At 45.0% G+C, this 25,611-nt stretch overlaps 2 protein-coding genes across 2 annotated transcripts in view; both read right to left on the bottom strand.

The window, feature by feature from the left end:
* The window catches only part of CABIN1 (calcineurin binding protein 1), a 154,584-nt gene extending 135,528 nt beyond the window's left edge, over positions 1-19,056 (bottom strand). Inside the window, exons 1-4 of the mRNA XM_047088073.1 lie at positions 19,019-19,056; positions 4,572-4,648; positions 3,958-4,050; positions 2,608-2,721 (exon numbers count right to left, since the gene is read on the bottom strand). Of these exons, the coding sequence (XP_046944029.1) occupies positions 2,608-2,721; positions 3,958-4,050; positions 4,572-4,574 (210 nt within the window). The 5' untranslated portion in view covers positions 4,575-4,648; positions 19,019-19,056. The remainder of the gene's footprint in view (positions 1-2,607; positions 2,722-3,957; positions 4,051-4,571; positions 4,649-19,018) is intronic.
* Positions 19,057-21,472: 2,416 nt separating this feature from the next.
* LOC124518216 (D-dopachrome decarboxylase) lies at positions 21,473-24,015 on the bottom strand. The gene is made up of 3 exons (XM_047088074.1): positions 23,815-24,015; positions 23,320-23,495; positions 21,473-21,743 (listed from the first exon to the last, which is right to left on the bottom strand). The coding sequence occupies exons 1-3, from the start codon at positions 23,920-23,922 to the stop codon at positions 21,671-21,673; spliced, it is 357 nt and encodes a 118-aa protein (XP_046944030.1). The 5' UTR covers positions 23,923-24,015; the 3' UTR covers positions 21,473-21,670.
* Positions 24,016-25,611: the final 1,596 nt, after the last annotated feature.

The raw sequence follows: 25,611 nt of genomic DNA, 5'->3' as shown, positions 1-25,611 counted from the left end.
CCCTCCAGCTCCAAGCAGACAGAGAAGAAAAGTCAGACCACCACAAGGCAGTTTGCAGATAGTCTGGGAACGAAAAGAGACAGGGGGAACCCTCCCTATCGCTACAGCCACGCCTGAAAGGTCAAGCCTGGAGCCCACAGCTCCCCCACATCACCAAGCCTGCAGAGGGGGAACAGGGCATAAGGAAGCCACCTAGGGGCAGCAGCAGGATCTGGAGGTGCCTAGGCAGCCAACTAACACATCTCTACACATTCCGCAGCAGGAAGACTATTGGATTAGGAGTCAGGAAGCTAAGCTCCCACCTCTGTAATCATCACATGACTGTGGATAAGTTACCTTAACTAAAAAGTTAGTGCCCCAAGGGCCTCTGATTTATAACAGTAAATCCTACCCTAAGTATCAAAAGTGCAAACGAGACAGGAGAACGTAAAGATTGTAAACGTGCTTTATATAGAAAGTTACTTCACTACAGCTTTTATGAAAACTCTTTGAAAATGCTACAACTTCTAAGACATCCCTGATGAGACAAACTACTGCTCTAACCATGGGACAAGGAGTAAAACATTTTCTAACAGAAAAACTCAGTGGCGCAAAGAAATTCTTTCCAGGGGCAGGTCCAAATCCCAGCCTTGTCCTGGGACAGGTCACCCCCACACATCATTCTTCATGGTCAGGACAGATAAGATCTGAGGACATGCACACTTTAGGACACACCCCTTGACTAATCCCAAGAAATCTACCCTAGTGTCTTAAGGAATTGCAACAAGAAGACTGAAAGGCTCAAATCAGGCTTCATTCACGATCTTCTCCTGTCGTCTGGCTTATGCTGCAGAAAGATTCCCAACAATAGGGTGACCAAGGCTGGACACCAGGTACCTTTGCCCTCCAGGTACAGAACTGTTCAAAAGCCCTTTTACAGAAGCTGTGTGAGTCCATCCTGGAGACTAGATAGTAAGTGGTACATCCAGACACAACAGAAGCTCTTGTCACTAACCTCTACTTAACCAGGTGGACTCAGCACCATTCTGCATCCTCCGTGACATGCAGGCTGATGCCACAGGAGACAAAGAGCTCGCCCCAACAAGCCTCCACCAGCATGTATACCAACTAAGCTGTCCGCTTCTTAGGATTCAGCTGTGTTCCATGACCTGTTTATGCCAAGTGTTTGTGCTACTATAACTACATAATTTAGTTTTTAGGTACACCAATGCCTGATGAATGTGAAAACAAACCTTTCTGTATATTTTCTGTACTTTTTGATTGTTTATGGTGACCACCTTTTACTTTTATAAGCCAGGGAGGAGAGTGCTACAGCAGTCATTTAAGACTGAAATTGATATACAGAGAGATGGACACAGCTATGGCTACAAGGCCGACATCCGGCCAGCACCCTTCCGACTCGGTGCTGTGCTCACCTGCTCACACCTCTGAGGCCCACTCTTCTGTGGTCTGAGGGAAGATCCACTCCTGAAACATATCCAGTCCCTGGCCCATGGCTGAAGTTCGGTAAAGTAGAATAAAGTCATTTTCATCTCTGGGCCCTCACTCACTTTCTACTAAAGGGGGAGGTATGGATCACAATTCCCATGGCCCTAATTCTAAGACGCTATAACCAGCACTAAAGAATCCTGACAAGCTATCCAATTAGGAACATGAACAGATACCTTGAGTAAGAGAAGGGATAGACTCCTCATACTGACAATTAGAACTCAGTTAGCATTTTGCCTCATTAGTGGTAGAAACTATCCAGGGGTAGGGACTTGAGACACAAGCGTTTGTCTCCCTAGAGGTATAGGAGACTGCTCAACTGAAGGACTATGTTCTAGAAAATGTCCATGGATAGTGTCTGTCTGCTTCCTTATTGCATGTCTCTGTGTTTGGTGTTTGGCTACTTGAAAACAAAACCTTTCCTCCTAATGAAATATAATTCTTCTTAAATCAATTTTAAGTTGAGACTCATTTTCAAACCTCCAGGCAACATCTCCACGACGCAGTCAACTCAGGATGAACTGACTCATCACTAGCATGGCCCCAAGGCTGGATCCAGGTCCTGTCCTGCCTGTCCCTCTCTGCCCATAGCCTGTGTCCTCAGCGTGCCTCTGTGTTGTTTTTCCAGCCCTTTCTCCAACTGTTTTTCAAATGCCCACAGAGCATCTACACAGGCTTTCTGAGCTCATGGGCTATCACCCAAACGGCATTTGCCAAAATGTGTTGCCAACAGGATCATTAAGTATCAGGAAACCATAGGTTCCAATCCTGGCTCTAATGCTTCACTAGTTGGATGGCTTTGAGCTATCAACACTTCACTAAGCCTCCATTTCCACAACTGTAAAACGGGGACAATAGCCCCCACCAACTTGGCAGAGAAGTTGTAAAGAAAATGTAATAAAATAGCCGACAAAGAGTTCTTACTATGCACCAAAAACCACTCTAGATGCTTCACTGAATTCACTCAACCTTCAGGGAATTTACAGCAATCCAACGAGGCTGACACTCTACAGGTGGGAAAGCTGAGGGGCAAAGAGGGGAGGTTACATGTCCAAGGTTGCCCAGCTAAGAAGTGGGAGGGCAGAGGGCAAGCCCGCCACCTGGTCTATGGTGCCTCACCTCTCGCAGCAGGCGCGCCTCCAGGAGTTCATGGTAGGCCTTGGCTGACTCCTCAAACCGGTCATGTTTCTGGAGGTCCAGGGCCTTGTGATACAAGGCAAAAGCCTCTGCTTCCTGGGAACCAAGATAAGAGATATTCTCACACAGTATAAAGGTTTGTCATTTTTTAAGCCAAAAGTGTGTGTAAGGGAGACTGCAGTCAAGGCCATGTTAACTGACAGCTATAACCTCTGTAGTGGAAACAATTCTAATACTCCAACCTCCCAGTAGCTCATTACTATGAGAAGAACCCCTCAGGAGTCCCCCAAGGAGACAGGAGCAACACAGGCTCAACTGAGTCTAAGCAATAGCAAAAAACACTGGCCCAGGGACACAGGGTCACAGCAACAGCAAGGTTATAAACTCAGCTGGACCTTTCTGGGTGAAGCTGGGAGAGTGGCCTCACCAGCCATAATAACCCAGTGATTCCTAGAGAATATGGATGGTTTCCATTGTTTTCTCCCTGCCACTCTGCCCTAGCCTCATCATTGCCCAGGGAGGGCGACAACCTCCTCCAGGACAGAGGGGGCACTGGGCAGGCTGGGCCCCACTGACATCCCTTGAGGACCAGGGATAGAGGACTAGCAGACTTTTGAAAGGGCTCCAGACTGCCTTGGTTTCTCCTGTGAAAGAGGAGGCACATGTTTATTCCAGGGAAACCCAAGGCAGGAAGAAGAAGCGAACCACTGCTATACTAAGGCAGGACACCGGTGGAGAGATGGATGGATAGATAGATGAATGGATGGATGGATGGGTGAATGGATGGATGGGAGGATGGAAGGAAGGGAGGAAGGAAGGAAGGAAGGAAAGAGGTAGGCTGAAATGGAAGGAATGCCAGGCTTCATAGTAGAGAGGAAACACCAAGAATCCAGAGAGCTGAAGTTGAACCTGGCCCCCGACCAACCCCATCAAGGCAGCTCCCATCAAGGGCCTCCTCACATTGGAAAGTGAGGACAGTATACCAGGAAACCTCAAAGCACCATCTACCATTAATATGCTACCATCCCTTGGGTGCAATCCCTGAAGCGTGCACAAAGAATGGGTTGCATGGAAAGCTAGCCCCAGCTGGGGAAGCGGGCCCAGGAGCTGGACTGGTCCAAACACTGCTCATAGAATACAGAATTTCTCTTCAGTGTGACCATCTCTAAGTGAAGCAGGTTTAACATGAGATGGAGAACTAACTAGCTATCTTTCAAAATGGGATTTTCCTGTGAAATCCCATTAAGTCACTTGAATGCATTTAAAATGAGGTACCACCTACAGAAATGGAAAGCAAGGTCTACCTGCAGAGGAAGACCATGGATTACATACCTGGGCCTCCTTGGTCTGCGTTTTGTGGCTTTTAAAGCTTCCTTCATGATCATCCTCAACTGTAGAGCTGGCATTTAAGGCTGCAATTCGAATCTAAAAACAGGGATTTGAGGGAGGAAAAAAGTTGCTTTTGAGATGTCACTTGTCTCTTTAACAACCTACAATGAATACAACTCTGCTCTGGCACATAATCTTTTCTACCTCAAACAGCTATGGCCATCTCAGAATCTGAGTAATGAACAACAAATGATCACTGAGAAAAAAAAATAAGGACCAGAACATGTCTGGGGGACCATAACAATCTATCTGGGGAGCATGTCCTGGGTACTGTTCACTACGTAAGGAACAGACTGGGGACACCCTAGCAATGGCCAGACACAATGGAAGACTCCAACAAAGCATGCTAACTTTGTACCTTTCTTGCAACTGTGATGAGGCCCTGCAAGCCACTCCAACAGAAGGTCAAATATCCTTACCCTCAAATGAGCCAAAAGCTCTCCCAGGAGGAAGGCTGCCCCATATTGAGTGTCACCTAGGAAAATGTCCCACATTCCCAGGAGCAAAGTGACAAAATAACACTGATGCCAGGAAAATAGGCAAGCACCAATCCTTACCATACTCAGAGAGCTTCACTGTTGCCACCGAGCACCACTTCCCATCACTGGCAGGGGTTGTGCCAGTCCACAATCTCCTAGACAGGAAACAAGAGACTGAGAGAGGGCCCAGGAAGCACCAGCAACATCATAGTTCCAGGGGCCCACCACAAAGCAGTTCCCAAGTCCAGGGGCCTGACCAGCTCTAAGCACACAGGCTGGTGAGCGACTGCCTTGGGACAGCTGTGATGTCACCCAGGTGCCCAGGCCAGAGCTTCTCTCTAGCTAGATAAGACACCAGGCACAGGGGACACAGAAGAGTGAGACCAACTCCTGCCCCCAGGGCTCACTGCTCAGCAGAGACAACAGACCTATAAACAGTTATTTTTTTCAACAGTTGAATGAAATGAAGAGAAACCCAGGCAACGTCTAACAGTGGAAAACAATTCACTTGAAGTGATCAAGGATAGTGATCAGGAATGGACAGCACTGCAGTGAAGGGTGGCGAAACAAAGAGGCAGGGGCGGAGGCGGGGTGGAATGGGGACACGTGCGGGTGCCAGTACAGCCCAGAGTACAATCTTAGAGCAGAGATGGTGTGGATGATGAAAGGATACCATGCGGGGGGAACTAGGAGCTTTATCCTGTTGGCAACGGGAGCCACTGAGAGTTTCTGGGAAAACTAAATTTTAAAAATATAAACGAAAAAATATCAGAGCCAGTCTGAAGACCAGTTTTAGTAGACCAGTTTGAAGTCTGCAAAAAATGACAGAATTAGTGAGGATGTGAGAAATTAGAAGCTCATACATTACTGATAGGAAGGTAAAGTGGGCAGCCACTGTGGAAACCGGTCTGGTAGTTACTCAAAATGTTAAACATGGAGTTACCATATGACCCAGAAATTTCATTCCTAAGTATCTACCCGAGAGAAATGAAACACATGTCCACACCAAAACTTGCTCACAAATGTTCATAGCAGCATTATTCATAACAGCTTCAAGGTGGCAACCGCCCAAATGTCTGTCAACTGATGAGTGGATAAATAAAATGGATGGATATATAAAATGTGTTATGTTGATTATTCTTCAATCATAAAATAGACTAAAGTACTGATAGCTGCTACAACATGAATCAACCTTGATGCTAAATGAAAGAAGCCAGTCACAAAAGGCCACATGTTGTCTGATTCCATTTACATGCAATGTCTAGAACAGGCAAATCTACAGAAACAGAAAGTGGATAATGGGCAGCAGGAGAGGGGCAAATGGGGAGTAACTACTAATAGGTACAGGATTTCTTTCTAGGGGGATGAAAATGTTCTAAAATTGGTTATGGTGACAGTTACACAACTCTGTGAACACACTGAAAACTACTGACTTACATACCTCACATAGGTGAACTACACGGTATGTGAATTACATGCTGTCATTAAACAAAGAGATGACAGGAACTTGGATGGGGCAGTGGTAGTGGACAGAAGGGACGCACTCCAGGAGGCAGGCTCACAGGACTCAGCACCGGGGAGCCTGGAGGGAACAGAAGGTTTCTGGATAACACCAAGGGTTCTGGCCTGAGGGGCTGGGACAGAGGGCAACCCCAAACAAGCCAGATAGGGCCAAAAGAGGAATGAGAAAAAGTCCCATCTGAGATGCTGGCAGAAAGAAGGCCCTGGAAGGATCCAGCAGTGGGAGCGAGCCCAGGCATACAGACTGAATGCACGTTCCACCCCTATAACTTAAAAGGACTGCTACTGTTGCCAACGGCACCACAGCAATGATTTGTAGTAGGGCTTCCACACTGGGTTCTGAGTTCTCCAAGGATTCTTACAAGAAAGGAAGTACAGTCTTTTCACCTACAAGGAAGATTCAAACATCCCCTAGGCTAACAGCTATTTTATCTCCTGGGTTCTATATTTAGGAAAAAAGAATGTTTCTACTAAGTCTGGAAATTGCTGCTTCACCATAAGCTATGCCATGTTAGACACTGTGACCACCACACAATACGGAAAAAAAAAGAGAGAGAGAGAGAGAGAGACAGTAAAGTAGAAATTATATGATTAAAACTCTGCATCTAAACTATTATTTAAGGGACACCTGGTGGCTTAGTCGGTTAAGTGACTGACTCTTGATTTCAACTCAAGTCATGATCTCACAGTTTGTGAAATGGAACCCTGTAAGATTCTCTCTCCCCCTCTCTGCTCCTCCACTGCTTGTGCACTCTCTCTCTCTCTCTTTCTCTCTCTCTCTCTCTCTCTCTCAAAATAAATAAAATCAACAACAACAAAATATACACACATAGAAAACAACACACTTTGGCAAGAACGTAGAGAAATTAGAACCCTCATGCACTGCTGTGGAAAACAGTATGGCAGTTCCTCAAAAATTTAAACCTAAGGTGACCTTATGCCTCAGCATTTCCACGTCTGGGTCTATACCCAAAAGAACTGAAAGCAAGGGTAAACAATTATAAATTGGGGTAAAGAGTGCAGGGAGGGTGGTGCTGACACCTAACCATAGGCCCCCAACCAGCTCCCCACAGGGCAGGTGCTAGCTCCAGGTCACAGCAAGTCTTCCCAGATGCCACCTGAATCCCCATGCAGAAAAAAACAAGAGGAGGACCCAGAGATGGCTGAGGGATCAGGTCTCTGTGTAGCAGCAGTGGGACCCACGTCCATAGGTGGGAGAACATCGGCCCAGGGCCGACCTACTCCTGAAAGAGGAGAGCTTGCCTGTTCTTGCTCAGCAGCACCTAGCAGAAAGGTACCTAACAACTACCGGGATTGTGCCAGATGGGCCGGTACCTTCCCCTGGGGCTTCTGTGTCCCCCAGGACCAGGATGAACTCAGGTTCCATTTCAGAGCTGACAGGAGACACCTCCTCAGGACAGAATGAATGAAAGATAACCAGCCAAGCTGGAGGGAAAACCATGTGCTCCAAGTCAAGAGAGAGGTTTCTGGTCCCACCTGCTGCGTAAGTCCCTGCCCACCCCTCTGCCCACCTGCATCCATAAAGAAAGCCCCTAGACTCCCCTAGTGCTCCCTGGGTACTACAGTCAGGGCCAGGAAACCCTTGAGGAGCCCATGGTGCCAAAGAGAAAATAGAAACTTCAAGCTTCCTAATTGTTTTGAATTGCTAAAATCCATGCTAAAACTCAAGCCAATTGTCCCCGCTGGAAAGGGTTCCTGGGCTAACTTTAACATAATCTAAAAATACAGTACCTTCCACTCCTCTACCTCTATAGTCTATCCCAGACACTTATAAGGCACATTTGCATTATCTCACTTAAACTTAAAACAACCTCTGGAAAGATTACTGGGCTTAGGGTCCTATTTTTCTTCTAGCACTGTGACTTCAGGCAGGTCAGCCAGTCCCTTATGCCTCAGTTTCCTATTCTGCAAAATGGGTATGATAATGCATATCTCATAAGGCTGGCAGTCGGGAGGGCTGGACACAGATACATACTGGAATTGAGGCATACTTGTAAGTGTTCATACAACATTTCAAGAGGAACCTAAAAAAGTGATCCTCACAAAGACTCATGCACATTAGTCCCAGGAGACCAGCATCCCCTCTGCCATAGCCCCTCAATTCCATCCGATCATTACCACTCTTCCTCAGCCCCCTCAATTCCCAGTAGCAAAATAAAGAATGAGTCAGAATACTGTACTCTAATACACATTGAGAGAACTGTGGAGACTCTGTAACACAGACTGTTTTACTTTACTTCTGCCAAAATAGTACATAGTAATTATTACCTTAAAACTGGCCTTGGATTTTTAAATATCAGTACATATAAGAATTTTTTACCTAAAACATAAAAATAAAGCTTTTCAAAACTGAAAATCTTATACTGATTTAATACAGCAAGAGTACGTTCTAAATTTCTTCTACACAGTCTCACCTCTGCACTGGAATTACCCAGTCTCTGGGTCTCTCCCACCTACCAGCCTATAAGCACCTGAATAGTCCTGTCTTTATCTTTTGTACCAACAGAGTACTCCATTAAGGAATGAGCAAGCAAATGAGTGGTATCTAGGCAGCTTGTCTGTTTTAGTAGAAGACATTTAATTTCTCAGTCAAATCTTTCTCAAAGACAAGCATCTGTCACTCACAGGATGCCCCCTTATAGGGCAAGCCAAATTGAGAAGCCACATAAAGGAACAGCTCACTGATGGCTTCGGTAACACTGTGAACTGTAACATTCCTGAGTAAAGAGAAGCATTCCCATCTCAACCCAAATGGGACTTCATCAAGGAGCTTCCCCTCTGATGTGGCCCCTACTGCACATGATCATCACACACTGTGTTCTCCATTTATGATTAAAAAAAAAAAAAAAACTTTTAGAAAACGAGGAATGAAAGGAAACTTCCTCAATCTGACAAAGCATTTACCAAAAAAGCTACAGCTAACATTATACTTAACCATAAGACTGAATGCTTTGCCCCCTAAGATAAGGAACAAGGCAAGGACATCCACTCTTATCACTCCTATTCAACAGTATACTAGAAATGCTAGCCACTATAATAAAGCAAGAAAAAGAAATAAAAACAAAAAGAGATAATTAAAAAGGAAGAAATGAAACTGTCCATATTCACAAATGATGTAATTGTCTACATAGAATATCCAAAAATATCTATAAAATAAAACACTAAGTTTTTTGTTTTTTTTTTTTTTTTAACACAGAGAGAGACAGAGCATGAACGGGGGAGGGGCAGAGAGAGAGGGAGACACAGAATCGGAAACAGGCTCCAGGCTCTGAGCCATCAGCCCAAAGTCCAACGTGGGGCTCGAACTCACGGACCGCAAGATCGTGACCTGAGTTGAAGTCGGATGCTTAACCAACTGAGGCGCCCCAAAACCCCTAAGTTTAATAAGTATCAAGTGGGTTTAGCAAAGCCACAGGGTAAAGGTCAACACCCACAAAGTGACTGTATTTCTATACGTTAGCAACAAACAAATGGAGATCAAAATAGAAAAAAAAATATGTCACAACAGTTGCAAAAAAATAAATAAGTACAAATCTAAAAAAATATATATGGGGCTCCTGGCTGGCTCAGTAGGTTAAGCATCTGACTCTGGATTTTAGCTCAGGTCATGATCTCATGGATCTCCCTCTCTTTCTCCCCCTCCCCTGCTCGCTCACATGCACACACATGCACATTCTCTCTAAAATAAAATAAAATATGCTATGGAATTAAAAAAATATACACCAAATAACATAGCAACCAACTCTCTGCAACAAAAACCACAGGAGATGCTAGGACACATAAATAAAAATGCACTAATAATAAGAAATTTGGCTCACCACTCTCAGTATGAGACAGGCCAAATGGAGAAAAAAAAAATAAGTTAAGGAGATAGAAGATCTAAACGACAAAACAATTACAGAACTTACAGATGTATATCACTCTATACCCAGCTAACATAGACTACACATTCTCCAGTGCTCACAGCATGTTCACAGACTTCTCTGAAGTCACAGAGAAAACATCTTTATAAAGTACAATTAAATCTTAAAATATCTCTGATCACAATAAATTAAAACTGGAATTTAATAATACTACAACCACCACCATGAACAACACCAAAGACAGATCCTTCTATCTAAAAATTTAAGAACCTCCACAACTTTTGGATGAAAGGAAATGCAATTAAAATTGGAGAAATTTTAATGAAATACTAACAATAAAAACACAAATACTCATATATGTGAAAACACAATAAAATCATCTAAGGATGGGGGGGAATCGTATTATTATCTCCAAAGAAGAGAAAGCCTTTAACAAAATTCAACACCCCTGATGATAAAAAGCACTCAAGAAAATAAAAATTGAAGGATACTTTGTTATATACATTAGTCCTAAAACCAAAATCTTACTTAATGGAGAAACACTAAAGGCATTTCCATCAATATCAGGAACAAAGTAAGGATGCCCATTATGTCTGCTACTATCCACCACTGTACATAGTTTATTAGCATTGCCATAAGAAAAGGAAAACCATTTAGAGGTATAAGAATGGGTAAAGAAGAAGTAAAACAATCTTTAATTTCAGACAATATAATAAAATACCTGGAAAACCCCAACACCAACGATAAAACTTAATAATAAAAGAACTCAATGAAGTAGCATGATAGAAAATTAACATAGAAAAATCAATAGTGTTCACATAAAAAATAAACAGAAGACATTATGATAGAGAAAAATCCTGTTTATAGTAACAAGATGATTAAATATTTAGAAATTAAGTTAACAAGAAATGTGCAACCTATGCAAGGAAAATCTTAAAACACTACCAAAAGACACTAAAGTTGAACAAATGGAATGACAATCTAAGACATTCTTAGACAGAACTCAATATTATAAAGATGTCAGTTCTCCCTAAGTTAGTTTATAAAATCAATGCAATACAAATAAAAGTATCAACAAGATACTAGACAAGTTGACATATAGACAAGTTTTCATATAGAAAAACAAGCATGTAAGACAGCTAGGAAAACAGTGAAGAAGAAGAGCTACAAGAGGGGGATAAGCCCTACCATTAAAGAATACTGTATAAAGCCTTAGTACTTAAAAGAGTAGTACTGATACATGCATGATACAGAGATCATGCCCAAACTCAAGTACATATGAAAATTTTAAATATGGCAAAGGTGGGGGCACCTGGGCAGCTCAGTTGGCTGAGTGTCCAACTCTTGATTTTGGCTGAGGTCATGGTCTCAGGGTTCTTGAGATCGAGCCCAGCATCAGATCAGACTCTGCACTAACAGCGCAGAGCCTGCTTGAGATTCTCTCTCTTCTTCTCTCTCTGCCCCTCCCCCCCCACATGCAGGCCCACGTGCGCGCGCGCACACACACACATACACACACACACACTCTCTCTCTCTCTCTCACAAAATAAATAAATAAACATTAAAAAAAAATAATAAAAATAAAATATGAGAGGGGCACCTAGTTGGCTAAATCAGTCAAGCATCTGACTCTTGATTTTGGCTCAGGTCATGATCTCACAGTTGGTGAGAATGGGCTCCAGAGTCAGGCTCTGCACTGCCAGTGCAGAATCTGTTTGGGTTTCTCTCTCCCTCTCTCTCTCCCTCTCCCCTCCACCTGCTCTCTCTCTCTCTCACAATAAACATTTAAAAATAATGATAAAGGGTGCCTGGGTGGCTCAGTCGGTTAAGTGTCCGACTTCAGCTCAGGTCATGATCTCACCAGTTGTGAGTTTGAGACCCTCCCACATCCAACTCTGTGCTGACAGCTCAGAGCCTGGAGCCTGCTTCAGATTCTGTGTTTCCCTCTCTCTGCCCCTCTGCCACTCACACTCTGTCTCTGTCTCTCTCTCAAAAATAAAAATACACATTAAAAAATTTTTAATAATAAAATAAAATATAGCAAAGGTAGTATCTCAAATCACTGGGGTCAAAATGAACTCTGTAGTAAGACTTGCTCGGAAAAATTGGTAACCATTTGGAAAAGGATAAAATTAGATCCTTACCTCACCCCATATACATAAATAAACTCCAAATGGATTAGGGATCTAAATGAAAACCAAAGGAACCATACAAATACTAGAAGAAAATATGGATGAGTCCCTCTTTAACTTTGTATATGGAAAGGCTTTCTCACCATGATTTAAAATCCAAAGGCAGGGGCGCCTGGGTGGCGCAGTCGGTTAAGTGTCCGACTTCAGCCAGGTCACGATCTCGCGCTCCGTGAGTTCGAGCCCCGCGTCGGGCTCTGGGCTGATGGCTCAGAGCCTGGAGCCTGTTTCCGATGCTGTGTCTCCCTCTCTCTCTGCCCCTCCCCCGTTCATGCTCTGTCTCTCTCTGTCCCAAAAATAAAAAAAAAAAAAAAAAAAAAAAAAAAAAAAAAAAAAAAACGTTGAAAAAAAATAAAATCCAAAGGCAGGGGCGCCTGGGTGGCGCAGTCGGTTAAGCGTCCGACTTCAGCCAGGTCACGATCTCGCGGTCCGTGAGTTCGAGCCCCGCGTCAGGCTCTGGGCTGATGGCTCAGAGCCTGGAGCCTGTTTCCGATCCTGTGTCTCCCTCTCTCTCTGCCCCTCCCCCGTTCATGCTCTGTCTCTCTCTGTCCCCAAAATAAATAAACGTTGAAAAAAAAAAAATTTTTTTTTAAATCCAAAGGCAGTGAAAAAAAGATTAACATATTTAACTACATAAAAATGGTTTTAGGGGCGCCTGGGTGGCGCAGTCAGTTAAGCGTCCGACTTCAGCCAGGTCACGATCTCGCGGTCCGTGAGTTCGAGCCCCGCGTCGGGCTCTGGGCTGATGGCTCAGAGCCTGGAGCCTGTTTCCGATTCTGTGTCTCCCTCTCTCTCTGCCCCTCCCCCGTTCATGCTCTGTCTCTCTCTGTCCCAAAAATAAATAAACGTTGAAAAAAAAATTAAAAATAAATAAATAAATAAATAAATAAAAATGGTTTTAAATTTTGGGGTGCCTGGGTGGTCAGTCGATTAAGCGTCAGACTTCGGTTCAAGTCATGATCTCCTGGTTCATGAGTTCTAGCCCCACATAGGGCTCTCTGCTGTCAGCACAAAGCCCACTTCAGATCCTATGTCCCCCCTCTCTGCCCCTCCCCCACTCGCACTCGGTCTATCTCTCTCTCAAAAATAAACAAACATTTAAAAAAATTAAAAAAAAAAAGATTTGTGGTTATCAGAGGTAGGGGAGGGAAGTGGAGAGAATTGGATGAATGCGGCCAAAAGGTACAAACTTCCAGTTATAAGTAAGTACTAGGGATAACTATAGTTAACACTGCTGTATGGTATATTTTGAAAGTTAAGAGAGTAAATTCTAAGAGTTCTTATCACAAGGGAAAAACATTTTTTTTTTTTGTATCTATATGAGATGAGATGATGGATGTTAAAACTTATTATGGTAATCATTTCACAATACATATAGGTCAAGTCATTATGCTATATACCTTAAACCTGAAGAGTGCTATATGTCAATTATACTTCAATAAAATTAAAAAAAATTTTAATTAGAAAAAAATTTTTAATCAGAAAAAAGAAGTCATAAGTCAACTGATAAACTGGAAATATTTGCAACATATACTGTAGACAAATACATAAAGAGCTCTTAAAAACTTAATAGACACAGCATTATTCACAATAGTCAAAAGGTACAAGCAACCAAGTAAGTGCCCACTCATAGATGAATGGAGAAACAAAATGTGGTATATAAATACAATGCAGTATTATTCAGCCTTAAAAAGGAAGGACATTCTAACACATGCTACCACACGGATGAACCGTGAAGACATTATGCTTAGTGAAACAAGCGAGCACAAAATGACAGTGTATGATTCCACTTACGTGAGATACCTAAAGCAGTCAAATTCATAGAGACAGAAAGTAATATGGTGGTTGCCAGGGGCTGGGGGAGGGGAGGAACAGGGAGTGTTTAACAGGTACAGGGTTTTAATTTCAGAAGATGGAAAAATGTTCTGGAGGTGGATGGTGGTAATGGTTGCATAACAGTGTTGATGTCTTAATGTCATCAAACTGTACACTTAAATGTACTTCAAAAATTAAATTTCACATTAAGTATGTTATACAATAAGCAAAGAAAAAAAAACTAGAAAAATAGGGAAAATAAGTAAACAATCAACAAAAACAGACATTCAACTGGCTATCAAACATATGAAAAAATGCTCACACCTGCTTATAATTAGAGAAATGCAAATTAAAACAACACTGAGACACTATGTCTATGATACTGTCACTATCACTGGCAAAAATTAAAATTAATGGGAAAAAAAGCAGGAAGGGAAACAAACCACAAGAGACTCTTAATGATAGAGAACAAACTGAGGGTTGATAGCGGGGGGCGGGGGGGGGGGCGGCGGTGGTATTAAAAAGGGCACTTGGAGTGCCTGCATGGCTCAGTCAGTTAAGCGTCCGACTCCAGCTCAGGTCATGATCTCAGGGTTGGTGAGTTTGAGGCCCACGTCGGGCTCTGTGCTGACACCTTAGTGCCTGAAGCCTGCTTCAGATTGTGCCTCCTTCTCTCTCTGTCCCTTCCCAGTTTGTGCTCTGTCTTTCTCTCTCTCTCTCTCTAAAGTAAATAAACATTAAAAAATTTTAAAAACAAAAAGGGCACCTGTTGTGATAAGCACTGGATGTTGTATGTAAGTGATGAATCATTTAATTCTACTCCTGAAACCAATATTGCACTGTATGTTAACTAACTAAAATTTAAAGTCATTAAATTAAAGTTAACAAATTTTAATTGTTGGAGAGGTTGTCAGGAAACAGGCATTATTTTCATACACTGTTGATGGGAATGCCAACTAGCACAACCACTCTCGAGGGGAATTTGACAAGAGCTAACAAGACTACAAATGCCCTGACGTTTCAATCCAACAACTCCACTTCTAGGAATCAATCTTGAAGATGTACCTCCAATAATATGAAATACATACACATGGGGTTATTCATTCCAACATTGTTTCTAATTTCAAGAGACTGGAAACAACCTAAATGACTACAGATAGTGTAGTGGATGAATAAACTATGGTACATCCACACGATGAAGTAATATGTAGCTGTAAAAATTAATGAGGAAATGTTTATAGAGCATTATTCATAATAACCAAAAATAGAAATAACCCAAATGTCCATCAACTGACAAATGGATAAATAAAAAGTAATGAACACTGACAACAGGATGAACCATGAAAACATTATGCTAAGTGAAAGAAGCCAGTCACAGACCACATCTTGCATGATCCCATTAATAAGAAATATCCAGGGGGGTGCCTGGGTGGCGCAGTCAGTTAAGCGTCCGACTTCAGCCAGGTCACGATCTCGCGGTCCGTGAGTTCGAGCCCCGCGTCAGGCTCTGGGCTGATGGCTCAGAGCCTGGAGCCTGTTTCCGATTCTGTGTCTCCCTCTCTCTCTGCCCCTCCCCCGTTCATGCTCTGTCTCTCTCTGTCCCAAAAATAAATAAATGTTGAAAAAAAAAATTTTTTTAAAAAGAAATATCCAGGAAAGGCAAATCTATATAGACAGAAAGTATTTGTGACCACCTCGACATAGGGGGGAGACAGTGAGAAGTTTTCTAACAGGTACAGGGTTTCTTTTTGGGGTGACAAAATGCTCTAAAATTGATTGTGGTGATGCTCACACAACTCTATGAATATTAAAAACCACTGAATTGTATGTAAAGTTTATCTCAATAAATAGGCAAATTTTATCTCAATAAAACTTTTTAAAAATGAATAAGATCTCTATGAACACATACAGGAGGATTTTCAAGACATTGTTAAGTGACAAAAGGAAACACAATTATCTTTAGCATGCCACCTTTCATATATAAAAGAAGAGGAGCTAAGAAATTACATGACCATCTATTCATTTGTGCAAAAGAAAGGATAATCCAGACACCAAAGAGATCAATTAGCTGCAGGGGATAAGTGGGAAAGGGGTGAAAGGTGGAGGAGAACAGGGACAAGGTGGCAGGAGCGGGAGAGTGAGTGACACTTTCCAGAGTATACCTTTGTTACAGTTCTTTCTTACTCTTAGAAGCACAGTCATGTTTCCCACTCGAAAAATAATTAAAACCAACTAAGTTCCAGGGGGAACCCAAAATGTAATATAAACATTAACAATGAACCTACTGCATTACAAATTACATAACCACACTGAAGGGCATAACAAAGAATTACGATTCCAGAGTAGGGGTAGAGAGTACACAAGATAAGCCTGGAACAGGGGCGCTTGGGTGGCTCAGCTGGTTAAGTGGGTTAAGCAACCAACTCTTGATTTAGACTCAGGTCATGATCTCGCAGTTCGTGATCCAAGCCCTGCGTAAGGCTCTGCGCTGAGAGTGCAGAGCCTGCTTGGGATTCTCCCTCTCCCTCTCTCTACCCCTCCCCTGTGCTCATGCTCTGTCTCTCTCTCTGCCTCAAAATAAATAAACAAACATGAAAAAGAAATTAAAAAAAAAGATAAGCCTGGAACATCTTGTGGTGCCAGAAAATAAGTAAATCCTCCAAAAAAATGGTGAGGATCCATTGACACAGATGCTTACTAACTAGAAAGAGAAAGATAGTAACTTTATAGTATAGAAACCTAGCAGATATCAACTAAACCAAGCAATCAAGACAAACATCACCAGTAATAAGACCTATCAGCATCTTGAACTCCTTGATATGACACACTGAGGACAACACAATGCTTGTATCATTCTGGCCAAAAATGCATGGCCTCACTCCAATCACGAGAAAATATGAGACAAATCCAAGTTGAAGGATATTAGACAAAATAACTGATCAGTACTCTTGAAAAATGTCAAGACCAAGAAAGACAAGACTAAGTAATTAAGGATGAAGGAGCAGTTACTAAATGCAATGAGAAGTTAGATAGGATCACAGAATGAAAAATAGAACATTGTGCAAAACTGGTGATATTCAAACTAGGTTAATGGCTGAGTTAATAAAACTGCACCAATATTAGTTTCCTGTTCTTGATAGTTCCATCATGATTATGTAAGATGTGAATATTAGGGAAAGGAGGGTGATGGACAGAAGGAAACTCTGTATTATTGTTGCAACTCTTCTCTAAACCTAAAATTAGTTTAAAATAAACAATATAAAAAGAAATAGCCATTTGAGATTATGTATTCATCATCTGTAAGGACTGTGAGGATGGGGACCATGTCTGTATTGTTCACCACAAACCCCAGAAACCCACTAGCAGGAGGAAAAAAAAAAAAGCAGCTATTGAATAAAGAAAGAAAATATCTATTCATTTCTCAGCCTCCCAGCCCAGCAATCATATTATCCCAGAATAGCACATTCAGGAGTTTAACCTCACAAATTTCCAAACTCTTTGGGCTATGGTTTCCACAACCTTAAGAACACATAAAGAACAGCACACTTTGAGTACCTCGGCACCCTGACCCAGTCAGTGATAAGCAGTGGTGTTTCCTGACATGCTCTGGTCTGGGAGTCAGGAGGCCTAGGTCTTGGGCCACATTGTGGCACTACCTGGCTGTGACATAAGAGGCCCCTCGCTGGGTCCCACTTTCCTCTACCCTAGGAGGCTTTCGCCTACTGTGTTCATACAGCCCAGGAGCAAAGAATGGTTTTGACATTTTTAAATGGATGAAAAAATTTGTGACACATGAAAATTATATAAAAATTACATAAAATTCAAATTTCAGTGTCCATAAATAAGGTTTTATTGGAATACTGCCACTGGTGTACCTATTGTCTCTGCATGTATCCACTACACAATGCCAGAACTGAGTTGGGGTGCCTGGGTGGCTCAGTCCATTGAGCATTAAGCATCGACTTCAGCTCAGGTCATGTCTGGTCATGATCTCACAGTTCGTGAGTTCGAGCCCCACATTGGGCTCTGTGCTGACAGCTCAGAGCCTGGAGCCTCCTTCAGATTCTGTGTCTCCCTCTCCCTCTGCACGCCACCCCCAGGCCCCCGGCCGGCGCACCCGCTCTCTCGCTCTCCCTCAAAAATAAATAAACATTAAAAAAAAAAATTAAAAAACAAAAACAATGCCAGAACTAAGTAGACAGAGCAGGCCTCCTATGCTAAGCCTAAAATACTATTATAATTATGTTTATTACGTTCACAACATACTATGATATAATTACATGTTAATATTTTAAATATTATTACACTTACAACTGAAGTTTGCCAACCTCTGAAGGAAGTCTTTGACCCAGAGATCCATGGTAACACAGGCCCCAAAGAGTTAAGTGGCTCCAAAGTCACTTGGGCAAGACACCTGAGAGTGTCAGTAGACTCTATCTAGCCAAGGTCCTCCTCCTTCTCCTGGGAGGCAGTGCAGTCAAGATACTCAGTCTGGCTGGCTCAGTCGGTAGAGCATGCAGCTCTTGATCTCGGGGTTGAAAGTTCCAGCCCCATATTGGGTGTCGAGATGACTAAAAAATAAAACTTAAAAAAAAAAAAATGTTTTTGTCTAGACTTCGTCTGACCCACTAGTTAGCTAGCTGACTCTGAACAAGTCCCTTCCCCTCGCCTCGGTCTCAGTTTCCACCTGTGTAAATGGCGCTAATAACAGCACTCACCTCGCAGGGCTGCTGTGAAGGTGAAGAGAAAGGACGTCAGTAGAGGGTTAGCACCGGGCTCAGCACCCGGCGGACGTAAAATCAATGGTGGCTTCTGCTGCTGTCACTGAAAACCACTCCCGAGACTGGAGCCCCGTCCTAGGCACCCGAGGATGGCGACCATGGCCCTGAAGAGGCCCACGAGACAGCCTGGAGGCCGGGCCTCACCGCTCCCGCTCTCTGGCCTCGGTTTCCCCGACTGTGCCACCCAGACTACCAGAGGCGCCCCCTGCGTCGACACCAGCCTCGGCCCATCCGCCCGCCGCCCCTCAAGCTCGGGCCCCCGCTGCTGCCGCTGGTTCGGCAGAGCCGCACCCCCACCAGAGGGATGCCCCCAAACCTGCAGTCCTGGAACTCACCAGGCGTCTCCACGGCAACGGCCTGCCTGCCGCGACCCCCCGAGCCGGCTGGCCGCCCGCCTGACAATAAGGCGCGTTCCCATTGGCTCCGTTGCCGGCTCCGTTAGCCAATCAGTGAGGGCGCACGCGCTGCTCGCCCGCCGCGCAGGCTCTCGTGGACCCTGCGGGCTGCAAACAGCCTAGCGCGGGAGTGTAAACCTTCCAGGTCCTTGCTTTTTGGTACTCGAACTATTGTGGACTGGGAGCGCCAGCTTGCAGTCGGACTCCACGCCCCATCGCTTGTAATATTTGGGAAGCGCCGAGTTCGGTGCCCGGCCCTGAGCAGTAGTTAAATGACGACGGGCCGTGTTATCGTTTGTTACAACCTGAGACAGGTACTCTGAAGGCAATGTAAACTTGGGGAACACTTGGAACCAGGGGAGGAGGGTTCTCCTTTCTACTACCCCGTGCCTCATCTTTTTCAGAAAAGAATTTGAAGCCCAAAAGGCGCAGATACAATCAACTATGAAACAAAGGAAAAACAAAAACAAAAATCACAAAAAATCAAGGCCGGGTAGACGAACGGTCTATCCAGGGAGTGACAGAATTCCAAAGTCTAAAGGAGGATTCGCATTTAAAGTTTCCTGAAAACGGCCTTGGGCTGAGAGAGGTTAAATTCTTGGGAGCGAAGCTTTTTTGAGAAAGACTTCACAGCCTTTCCAGCCTTTCTTGATTCCAGCAACCATGATTTAAACAGGAATGAAGGTTATGGCTTTCTCTTTGACCTTACATAAAGATGGTAACATCATGGTGAAGAATTCAAAGCGCCAGTTCAGAACAATAAAGCCTTAGTGATACCCGGGAGTTTCAAAAAGAATTGAGTCACAAACCTTGACTTTGCCTTGGAGGGAGGGGCAGTGGACAGAGGCATAAACAGACGGTTTGAAAGTTTCATGGATAACACCCATCCTTGGATGCAGCTCTCATACCTGAGTTGTATCTTGAAATAGCTCTTGAAACAGTTGAAAAAAGATGGGAGAGTGGTCCCATGGAGAGCTATGTGGCAAGCTTTTGGAGGTAAGAGACATTGCAAGCCATGCTGGATCCTCAGGAAGCACAGTATTACCAGGGGGCAAAGCTCAAGGCCACAATGGGGCTAATGTGGAGAGGGGGGAGGGACAGTCGTCCCCACAGCAAATAGATGACATCACACTCACTACAGTGGGGATAAGACATTTAAGGTGGGACCAGGTAGAAGGCTGCTGCCTTATAGTCCTGGCTAGGGTTAGGCCTGACTCCCTTCTTGGGCACTTCAACCATTCATTCAATGATACAAACATTCCCTGAGCCCCTTTGGGAAGCAGGACACCCATGTTGGCAGAAGGAATGAGTGCAGGAACAGTTGGGACAGGGGGCCAAAGGAAGGAACTCCAAGCTCTGTTAATGGCATTCCACAGCAGTGGTCAGGGACAAACACCACAGGCACAAGAACACTCCACTGGAAACTAACTTTACTAACTATATTAACAGGATAGACTTAAAATCTCAATTCGGTATTTCACTGGTACACTAAAGACAAGAATGATCAGGCCTTCAACTCTGTAGGGAAATACAGTGCCCATCACAGTGTCTAAGGGTCATGATATGTAAACTCTGCATCAAACATCTGGAAAGAAACCAAAAAGGACACCCTTTGCACCCTGCCCATATATCCCTGAAAATGGAAAGTATGATATAGTATTTAGAGTTGGGGCGGGGATTGCATTCATTCCGTTTCTAATGGCAGACATTGTATTTCCAGGTTTACCATTCCAGGACATGGGTTTTACAAGGTACACAGCCACCGAGAATTTTTAGCAAGACTCATAGGAGAGGATGGGAGTTTCGAAATGCCCAGGAAAGGTCCCAGAAGCCCAGCCATCCTGCTCTCCTGCTGAGCACAGCATTCCATGGGCAGTAAACTGCATGGGCCAACCCACGCTGACGGCAAGAACATCTGGTTAGCAAAATCTGTAGGAAGACCCAAGCTGGACCAGTGCCCGCCCAACCAACCTGCACAGGGCATGGAGAGCAGGGCCCTAGGCTTCACCTTCCACACTTGGATTTGAACAGCCTACATACAATACATGAGACAGTGGCCCCGAAGACAGAAAAGATCCCATCTCTCAGGTTCCCTAAAGTTCCCACCTCATAAACCAACACCACTGCCCAGGGTGACAGAGAATGCCAGGGAGGGGTGAAGGGAGATAAAGAAGTCATGTTTGAAAGAAGGTCGCAGGGCACCTGGGTGACTCACTCGGTTAAGCATCCAACTCTTCATATTGGCTCAGGTCATGGTCTCAAGTTCAAGGCCCAAGTCAGGCTTCGTGTTGAGTGGAGAGCCTGCTTGGGATTCTCTCTCTCTCCCTCTCTCTCTCTCTCTCTCTGCCCCTCCCTCACTCACATTCTCTCTCTCTCAAAATAAATTAATAAACATTTAAAAAAAGAAGAAAAGAAAGAATATCTCTTCATTTATTTGACACAAGGATGGGGAGGAAGAAGACTTGTGAGGCCACAGGCATATCTGCATGAAGGGGTGCCAGAAGCTGGTATCCACTAGGCCCTTCCTCTGCCAGGAGGCCTCTCTGGAAGGGGCAGAAAGCTCACAGATGTCCCAGATGCCCTCTGTGTCAATCATAGAAAAGTCATGACTGTCCCTTTCTTGCCAATCTGCCAGGGCTCCAGGGGGAAAAATCGGATAATTATCCTTCAAGAGACAGAAAAAGAAAAAAAAAAAAGATGTCATTAGCTCCTTGGCTAATGCTTCATATTCCAAGACCCCTAGCCAGGCACTCCCACCATGGGTTCCCTGACCAGCCTGCCTTAGCCTAGAGGGCATTTTGGAAGCCTGCTTCATCTCATTAATGATCTCCCCCTGCAGGCCTGTCAGAAGCAGGATGGTAGCTGTCCCTGGACAGACACTCGACGCAGCAGCCTTGATGGTCACTGCATGGTCTGTGAGCTCAGAGGGGCAGCCCTCCTGCTTTCAAACTCTAGGCCCCCTGGGGGCATGTGCAGTGCCCCAGACACCTTTGTTTTCTCAAAGCCTAGCTCAAAACCAGTCATAGGGTGACCCCCCCCCCCAATGTCTATGGAGTGAATAAACATGCCCCTCTCATAGAAGTGATGGGAAGTTCCTGATGAAGAGCAGGATACTTGGGATAGTCTAAGGGGTAGTAGGGGAAGGATTGTGTGTGACAGCTTTAGTTTTCCCATCTGCAAACCTCATGGGGATGGCATGTCCGCACAAGGCGATGTGAACAGAGGGGTAGGGCTTGCGTGGATCCAATGGGATCATGCATACAAGGTAGCTATAGATAAGCTGGCACATGGTAGGCATTCATATGTTACGTATTGTTACAATTATTATCTCACCCCAGCTTGAGGACCAGGTCTGAGCACTCCCAGGAGTGACTATTCCTCACCAGCCTTCCTGGGCTAACAAAGGATCCATTCTGGAAGGTTCTTTCAAGCTTCTCATGCTCTTAGTTCTTCATAGGCATGGGCTTGGCGCAGGAGTATTTTTCACCCAGGAAGAAACTTTAGCCCTGCCACAGAATCCCATGTTTGGGGGCTGTATGGTCTTCTTGGATGATCTTTTAATACATGCCCCTCTATTCACAGAAAAAAGGCTACAAACCAGAGGTGGTTCACTTTCAGGTTTGTCAGGCATCCCCCAGCTGCACTGGACCTAGAACCCAGGTCTCCAGACATCCAAGCCAATGTCCTTTCCACTACTCCCTGACCCTCCTGGGAGCCTCACTTGGGACCTAGCTGGGCTACACGGCCAAAGGTCACACAGCCTCAGGACATACCCAGAATCCCTCCTGACCGGCCTGGAGAAGCTCTCCTATTAAATTACTCTTGGTTTTCTAAGTTGCGGAGAAGACTAAAGGCAGATGATAAATGGTTATAGCTTTGTCAGGTTAATAACATTCTACCCTACACGGTGCCAAGGGAGATACAGGGCACTGCCATCTCACATGACTCTGGCAACTCCCCCAGGAAGTAAAGGAGAGCCTTCCCACTTCACAGATGGAAACATTGGGGTTGGAGAAGCCACGCCTTGCCCACATGTCAAGGGAACCATGGCATAGCCAGGAATTCATTCAATTCCACTACCATTCTGAGGGTAGACATACCATCCGAGGACCTAGGGCCCTAGGCCCTTCTTGGGCAGGGAGAAGAGTGCATTTTTTACCCCCAGCCTTGCAAGGGGCCTTGGAATGGGATCACTGCCCCAATCTTCTCCCTGCCCCCATCTTCTCCCTGCCCCCACGCACCGATCCTGGCCTAGGCCCATCTCCTTGGTGAGGAACTCGAAGAATCGGGCGCTGTGTCCACGGTTCTCCTCGGCCGTGCCCACCACACCGATGGAGGAGATGATCAGCTGCGCGCAGGGATCTGTAGAGCCGTTCACCGCCATGGCCAGACCTGGTCGCAAGGTCACGTTCACGCGCTGCGGAGAACAGGGAAGTTTCGCCTGAAGCTTGTACAGGCCGAGTTGCTCTGAGGACCTGGGAGGGCAAGAACCTACAAGCGTGGACCCCTGGGGTCAGGGCTAGAGGCTCGGGGCGGGGGGGTCCTTGGAGGTCACGTTGGTTTCAGGGCCAGGGAAGGCAGCAAGGAGCAGACATGAGGGGTGGGGCCGCGGGGTCACAGAGAGAGGGAGGCCAGGGATCCCTGCGACAAGGAGCCTGGGAAGCCGGGACGTGGGCAGAGCCCGACCCCTGGTCCACCAGCCTCATCCCGCCCGGTGCTCCCCGGTCCACGCTCACGTCCTCAGGTTTGCTCAGGATGGCTGCAGTGGCCGCGCAGAGCCGCTTCTCCAGTCCGGCGGGCACACTGCCGGCGGGCAAGTTGGTGTCCAACTCAACAAACGGCATGTCTGGCGGGAAAGAACTGGACAGGCCACACGAGCAGAGAAAGAACACACAGGGTACAGATCGATGTTCCCGAGGGTCGCGGAATAGACAGCAGTGGCGGGGCGCCACGGAAACCAGGCTCCTTATTGGCTGGGCAGACACGCAGGGCCCCGGGATTGGCTGCATAGTCCACACCCCGCCTCTGCTGGCGCAGATTTCCGGAAGTCCTAGGCAGGCGGGTACGAGTGGAGCTCGTGACCCTCCCCCAAAGACGCTGGCTGAGCCATGGCCCCACCCACCGTGTCCCAGGCTCTGCTGGCTCCAGCCACATTGGCCAGGGGTTTTCTGGCTCACTGGGCTTTTAGGTGCTGCAGTCCTCTGCTTCTTAATCCATTTTTAGTTTGTTAACCTTGAAAATAAAATAGCCCGTTATTTTACCGGTAAAAATGGGTTTATTCGGGGGGAAATTTTTTATTTGTTCGAGGATAGCAGAAAACTGCAATTTGGGACATGCAGCCTGAGGCAAAACCATAGGAAAATCCAGCCAACAAAGAAGAGAAACGTTTTTTTTTTGTTTTGGTTTGGTTTTTGTTTTTTACAGAGAAAAGGGAAGAATTGGGAAGGACTGTTAAAAACAAAAAAGTACGTGGGAATAAACTGGGAGTTAAAAGTGCAATGGCTTTTCAATAGCAAAGCTGTGACAGTCTCATTGGCTGGACTGTTTCCGGGCGGGGATCTTTCTTTCCCCTGCGGGTATATAGTCTTCTCACCTTGGGAATGCAAGGTAAGTCTCTGCCTTTTGGAGTGGTAAAGGGTTGCGAGGAGGAATAGGTGTGAGAGCTCCCCCTTCTGGCCTCCCAACTTTATTTTAAATGAAGGTTCCTTTATTGAGTTTCACAGAATGTGGGTCTGAACACACACGCAGAACACACACACCTGTGTGAGACCTTTCCCAGTCTCCATCCTAATTTGTTGTTGTTTTTGTTTTTTTTTTTTTTTTTGCCACGTTACCACCATTTCCAAGTTAGGCAACTTCACATTATATGTGAAAATCTGCACTTCTCTTGACCAGGAGCCAAGTGACACTTGTGAAATCAGGTGAGGCTGGGTAGAGAACTCTGGCTCACCACAGACATCTATCTGCCTTTGTGCCCTCTTGCACCTGTGGTAACCTTGTTTCATGCTGAAGTACTATCCACCAAGGGGGTGAAAGCCAGGTCCTAGCCAAACTGCCAGCCATGTTTACAGTACCCTATATTTTTATAGTCAAAATGTGTTACTTAGCACATGGAAACCTGTTGATATGGCTAAACATGGGACTCTCATCAGTGTTGCAAAGTTGTCTGAATTGTAAGTGAAAATACAGTTGAAATTGTGTGGGTGTGTATAAATAATCTCAATTACACTTCTAAAATTCTATGTGGGTGTGCATATTAAAGGAGCCTTGGGGCGCCTGGCTGACTCAGTCAGTGAAGCATGCGACTCTTGATCTCACGGTTGTAGGTTCGAACCCCATGTTATGCATAGAGATTACTTAAAAATAAAATCTTAAAAAAAAAAAAAAAAAGATGGGACGCCTGGGTAGCCCAGTCGGTTGAGCGTCTGACTTCAGCTTAGGTTGTGAGTTCAAGCCCCACATTGGGCTCTGTGCTGACAGCTCAGAGCCTGGAGCCTGCTTCAGATTTTGTGTCTCCCTCTCTCTCTGACCCT

The sequence above is a fragment of the Lynx rufus genome, unplaced genomic scaffold, assembly GCF_022079265.1.
Source record: "Lynx rufus isolate CCGP_SWC_20201006 ecotype Redwood Valley unplaced genomic scaffold, mLynRuf1.p SCAF_24, whole genome shotgun sequence".
Lineage (NCBI taxonomy): Eukaryota > Metazoa > Chordata > Mammalia > Carnivora > Felidae > Lynx > Lynx rufus.
Note: the sequence above shows the minus strand (reverse complement) of the source record. Positions and strands in the feature narration are given on the sequence as shown.